General features: G+C 42.1%; 1 protein-coding gene across 1 annotated transcript in view; it reads right to left on the minus strand.

The window, feature by feature from the left end:
* Positions 1-4,865, minus strand: part of ddx31 (DEAD (Asp-Glu-Ala-Asp) box polypeptide 31) — a gene marked incomplete at both ends in the record, with an annotated part of 13,770 nt that extends 8,905 nt beyond the window's left edge. The window contains 4 exons of the mRNA XM_080521728.1: positions 3,390-3,433; positions 3,511-3,586; positions 3,685-3,933; positions 4,858-4,865. Of these exons, the coding sequence (XP_080377854.1) occupies positions 3,390-3,433; positions 3,511-3,586; positions 3,685-3,933; positions 4,858-4,865 (377 nt within the window). The remainder of the gene's footprint in view (positions 1-3,389; positions 3,434-3,510; positions 3,587-3,684; positions 3,934-4,857) is intronic.
* Between the last annotated feature and the right edge of the window lie 1,376 nt (positions 4,866-6,241).

A 6,241-nucleotide genomic window follows, 5' to 3' on the forward strand; every position in this document is an offset into this window, starting at 1 on the left:
TTACAGTGTGTTTGTGTCTTACAGTGTGTGTTACAGTGTGCTAGTGTGTGTTACAGTGTGTGCTAGTGTGTGTTACTGTGTGCTAGTGTGTGTTAGTGTGTGTTACAGTGTGTGTTACAGTGTTACAGTGTTAGTGTGCATTACAGTATTACAGTGTGTTACAGTGTGTATTACAGTGTTACAGTGCCATAGTGTGTGTAAGTGTTACAGTGTGTTACAGTGTGTGTTACAGTGTGTGTTACAGTGTGTTAGTGTGTGTTACAGTGTGTTAGTGTGTGTTAGTGTGTGTTACAGTGTGTTAGTGTGTGTTACAATGTTATAGTGTTAGTGTGTTACAGTGTGTGTTAGTGTTACAGTGTGCTATTGTTAGTGTGTGTTACAGTGTTATAGTGTTACAGTGTGTTACACTGTTACAGTGTGTTACAGTGTGTTAGTGTGTGTTAGTGCATGTTACAGTGTGTTAGTGTGTATTACAGTGTTGCAGTGTGTTACCGTGTGTTACAGTGTTACAATGTGTTAGTGTGTGTTACAGTGTGCTAGTGTGTGTTACAGTGTGTTAGTGTGTATTACAGTGTTGCAGTGCGTTGCAGTGTGTTAGTGTGTGTTACAGTGTGCTAGTGTGTGTTACAGTGCGTCAGTGTGTTACAGTGTGTATTACAGTGTTAGTGTGTTACAGTGTGTTAGTGTGTATTACAGTGTTAGTGTGTTACAGTGTGTTAGTGTGTATTACAGTGTTGCAGTGTGTTGCAGTGTGTTAGTGTGTGTTACAGTGTGTTAGTGTGTTACAGTGTGTTACAGTGTGTATTACAGTGTTAGTGTGTATTACAGTGTTGCAGTGTGTTGCAGTGTGTTAGTGTGTGTTACAGTGTGTTAGTGTGTATTACAGTGTTGCAGTGTGTTAGTGTGTGTTACATTGTGTTAGTGTGTGTTACAGTGTTACAGTGTGTTAGTGTGTATTACAGTGTTGCAGTGTGTTAGTGTGTGTTACATTGTGTTAGTGTGTGTTACAGTGTTACAGTGTGTGTTGCAGTGTGTTACAGTGTGTTACAGTGTGTTAGTGTGTGTTACAGTGTGTTAGTGTGTGTTGCAGTGTGTTACAGTGTGTTAGTGTGTGTTACATTGTGTTAGTGTGTGTTACAGTGTTACAGTGTGTGTGTTACAGTGTTACAGTGTGTGTTACAGTGTGTGTTACAGTGTGTGTTACAGTGTGTGTTACAGTGTGTTAGTGTGTGTTACAGTGTGTTACAGTGTTACAGTGTGTTAGTGTGTGTTGCAGTGTGTGTTAGTGTGTTAGTGTGTGTTACAGTGTGTTAGTGTGTGTTACAGTGTGACAGTGTGTTAGTGTGTGTTGCAGTGTGTGTTACAGTGTGTTAGTGTGTGTTACAGTGTGTTAGTGTGTGTTACAGTGTGTTAGTGTGTGTTACAGTGTTACAGTGTGTTAGTGTGTGTTGCAGTGTGTTAGTGTGTGTTACAGTGTGACAGTGTGTTAGTGTGTGTTACAGTGTTAGTGTGTTACAGTGTGTTAGTGTGTGTTACAGTGTGTTAGTGTGTGTGACAGTGTGTTAGTGTGTGTTACAGCGTTACAGTGTGTTAGTGTGTGTTGCAGTGTGTTAGTGTGTGTTACAGTGTGACAGTGTGTTAGTGTGTGTTACAGTGTTACAGTGTGTTAGTGTGTGTTGCAGTGTGTTAGTGTGTGTTACAGTGTTACAGTGTGTTAGTGTGTGTTACAGTGTGACAGTGTGTTAGTGTGTGTTACAGTGTTACAGTGTGTTAGTGTGTATTGCAGTGTGTGTTACAGTGTTACAGTGTGTGTTACAGTGTTACAGTGTGTGTTACAGTGTGTGTTACAGTGTGTTAGTGTGTGTTACAGTGTGTTAGTGTGTGTTGCAGTGTGTTAGTGTGTGTTAGTGTGTGTTACAGTGTGACAGTGTGTTAGTGTGTGTTACAGTGTGTTAGTGTGTGTTGCAGTGTGTTAGTGTGTGTTAGTGTGTGTTACATTGTGTTAGTGTGTGTTACAGTGTGTGTTACAGTGTTACAGTGTGTTAGTGTGTTGCAGTGTGTGTTACAGTGTTACAGTGTGTGTTACAGTGTGACAGTGTGTGTTACAGTGTGTGTTACAGTGTGTTAGTGTGTGTTGCAGTGTGTTACAGTGTGTTAGTGTGTGTTACATTGTGTTAGTGTGTGTTACAGTGTTACAGTGTGTGTTACAGTGTTACAGTGTGTGTTACAGTGTGTTACAGTGTTACAGTGTGTTAGTGTGTGTTACATTGTGTTAGTGTGTGTTACAGTGTGTTAGTGTGTGTTACAGTGTGTTACAGTGTTACAGTGTGTTAGTGTGTGTTGCAGTGTGTTAGTGTGTGTTACAGTGTGTTAGTGTGTGTTGCAGTGTGTTACAGTGTGTTAGTGTGTGTTACAGTGTGACAGTGTGTTAGTGTGTGTTGCAGTGTGTGTTACAGTGTGTTAGTGTGTGTTACAGTGTGACAGTGTGTTAGTGTGTGTTGCAGTGTGTGTTACAGTGTGTTAGTGTGTGTTACAGTGTGTTAGTGTGTGTTACAGTGTTACAGTGTGTTAGTGTGTGTTGCAGTGTGTTAGTGTGTGTTACAGTGTGACAGTGTGTTAGTGTGTGTTACAGTGTTACAGTGTGTTACAGTGTGTTAGTGTGTGTTACAGTGTGTTAGTGTGTGTGACAGTGTGTTAGTGTGTGTTACAGCGTTACAGTGTGTTAGTGTGTGTTGCAGTGTGTTAGTGTGTGTTGCAGTGTGTTAGTGTGTGTTACAGTGTGACAGTGTGTTAGTGTGTGTTACAGTGTGACAGTGTGTTAGTGTGTGTTACAGTGTGACAGTGTGTTAGTGTGTGTTACAGTGTTACAGTGTGTTAGTGTGTGTTGCAGTGTGTTAGTGTGTGTTACAGTGTTACAGTGTGTTAGTGTGTGTTACAGTGTGACAGTGTGTTAGTGTGTGTTACAGTGTGACAGTGTGTTAGTGTGTGTTACAGTGTGACAGTGTGTTAGTGTGTGTTACAGTGTTACAGTGTGTTAGTGTGTGTTACAGTGTTACAGTGTGTTAGTGTGTGTTACAGTGTGACAGTGTGTTAGTGTGTGTTACAGTGTTACAGTGTGTTAGTGTGTGTTGCAGTGTGTTAGTGTGTGTTACAGTGTTACAGTGTGTTAGTGTGTGTTACAGTGTGACAGTGTGTTAGTGTGTGTTACAGTGTTACAGTGTGTTAGTGTGTGTTACAGTGTTACAGTGTGTTAGTGTGTGTTACAGTGTTACAGTGTGTTAGTGTGTGTTACAGTGTTACAGTGTGTTAGTGTGTGTTACAGTGTTACAGTGTGTTAGTGTGTGTTACAGTGTTACAGTGTGTTAGTGTGTGTTGCAGTGTGTACTGACCTGGTCAGAGTAGAAACATTCAGGACTTTGTTGAGTGTCGCCACCTGGTGGACAGAGGTCAGAGGTTACAGCAGTCTGTGTGTGTGTGTGTGCGTGTGCGTGTGCGTGTGCGTGTGTGTACCAGGTGAGGATGAAGGTTCAGTCCTGAAAACGAATCGGTCGTAAAGATTTTCTCCTTCAGTTGAGACACTGCAGGTCTGAAACATCAGTGACATCATCAGTATGAGCCAATGAGAGGAGGGAGGAGCAGGAGGAGAGGAGGAGAGGAGGAGAGGAGGAGGAGCAGGAGGAGTACCTGTGTAGGTCGGGGATGTCCGGTTGTGTTTTGAAGAGACAGGAAGTCTTAACACCCTCCCTGTCTCGAGTCTTTCCAGGAGCCAGCAGGAGCAGCAGGAGCAGCAGCAGGAGCAGCAGGAGCAGCAGCAGGAGCAGCAGGAGCAGCAGCAGGAGCAGCAGCCTCCTCCTCCTCCAGCCTCCTCTGTTTGAAGGTGTGCGCCTCCTGGTGGGAGTCCATCCTCCTCCTCTTCTCAGCTCCCTGCTTCTTCTGAACAGGAGAAACCTTCATTCATCGTTTGTTTGTTTGTTTGTCCAGTTTCTTTTCTCCCCAATTCTCTTTGATTGACACGTCCAGTGTCCAGTGTCCAGTGTCCAGTGTCCAGGACATTGAGCCTTTGTCTTCCATCAGGACCTTTCAACCATCAAATGTCCACAAAACACCACAACGTCTCAACAGTAGAAAGATGAAAGACCAGATGAAAGACCAGACCTCCGTCTTTGTGACACCCTACCAGTCCTGATTGCTCAGTAACCCTACCCTACCCTACCATAACCAGTCCTGATTGTTCAGTAACCCTACCCTACCCTACCATACCAGTCCTGATTGCTCAGTAACCCTACCCTACCCTACCATACCAGTCCTGATCGCTCAGTAACCCTACCCTACTATACCAGTCCTGATCGCTCAGTAACCCTACCCTACTATACCAGTCCTGATCGCTCAGTAACCCTACCCCTACCCATACCAGTCCTGATCGCTCAGTAACCCTACCCCTACTATACCAGTCCTGATCGCTCAGTAACCCTACCCTACCCTACCATAACCCTACCAATCCTGATTGCTCAGTAACCCTACACCCTACCATACCATAACCCTACCAGTCCTGATTGCTCAGTAACCCTACTCTACCATACCATAACCCTACCAGTCCTGATCGCTCAGTAACCCTACCCTACCATACCAAAACCCTACCCAGTCCTGTTTGCTCAGTAACCCTTACCCTACCCTACCATACCATAACCCTACCCACTTCTGATTGCTCAGTAACCCTACCCTAACCTACCCATTTCTGATTGCTCAATAACCCTACCCTACCCTAACCAGTTCTGATTGCTCAATAACCCTACCCTACCCTAACCAGTTCTGATTGCTCAATAACCCTACCCTACCCTACCCTAACCTAAACCTCACGTTAGCATGTTAGCACAAGTTAGCTCATAGCTCACGTTAGCACACTAGCACAAGTAAGCTCATAGCTCGTGTTAGCATGGTAGCACACTTTACCATGTGAGCTCCAACATATTGTAAGATTTTTTATGTAATTTTAATAAACGGACTTTTATTTTGAAAAAGAAATAGGGGCATTTAGTTTGAAAGACAGAGCCTGGTTAAACACCGAGTATTCATTTAGAAGAACAAGAACAAGACGTGTAGTAGTGTGCAGTAGTGTATAATAGTGTGTAGTAGTGTGTAGTAGTGTGTAGTAGTGTGTAGTAGTGTGTAATAGTGTGTAGTACAAGTGTGTAGTAGTGTGTAGTAGTGTATAATAGTGTGTAGTAGTGTGTAGTAGTGTGTAGTAGTGTGTAGTAGTGTGCAGTAGTGTATAATAGTGTGTAGTAGTGTGTAGTAGTGTGTAGTAGTGTGTAGTAGTGTGTAGTAGTGTGTAATAGTGTGTAGTACAAGTGTGTAGTAGTGTGTAGTAGTGTGTAATAGTATGTAGTACAAGTGTGTAGTAGTGTGTAGTAGAGTGTAATAGTATGTAGTACAAGTGTGTAGTAGTGTGTAGTAGTGTAATAGTGTGTAGTCCAGGCATGTAGTAGAGTGTAATAGTGTGTAGTAGAGTGTAATAGTATGTAGTAGAGTGTAATAGTGTGTAGTAGAGTGTAATAGTATGTAGTAGAGTGTAATAGTGTGTAGTAGAGTGTATAGTGTGTAGTAGAGTGTAATAGTGTGTAGTAGAGTGTAATAGTGTGTAGTAGAGTGTAATAGTGTGTAGTAGAGTGTAATAGTGTGTAGTAGAGTGTAATAGTGTGTAGTAGAGTGTAATAGTGTGTAGTAGAGTGTAATAGTGTGTAGTAGAGTGTAATAGTGTGTAGTAGAGTGTAATAGTGTGTAGTAGAGTGTAATAGTGTGTAGTAGAGTGTAATAGTATGTAGTAGAGTGTAATAGTGTGTAGTAGAGTGTAATAGTGTGTAGTAGAGTGTAATAGTGTGTAGTAGAGTGTAATAGTGTGTAGTAGAGTGTAATAGTATGTAGTAGAGTGTAATAGTGTGTAGTAGAGTGTAATAGTGTGTAGTAGAGTGTAATAGTATGTAGTAGAGTGTAATAGTGTGTAGTAGAGTGTAATAGTATGTAGTAGAGTGTAATAGTATGTAGTAGAGTGTAATAGTGTGTAGTAGAGTGTAATAGTGTGTAGTAGAGTGTAATAGTATGTAGTACAAGTGTGTAGTAGTGTGTAGTAGTGTGTAGTAGTGTAATAGTGTGTAGTCCAGGCATGTAGTAGAGTGTAAAAGTGTGTAGTAGAGTGTAATAGTGTGTAGTAGAGTGTAATAGTGTGTAGTAGAGTGTAATCGAG

Source organism: Blennius ocellaris (assembly GCF_963422515.1).
Source record: "Blennius ocellaris genome assembly, contig: SCAFFOLD_148, whole genome shotgun sequence".
NCBI lineage: Eukaryota > Metazoa > Chordata > Actinopteri > Blenniiformes > Blenniidae > Blennius > Blennius ocellaris.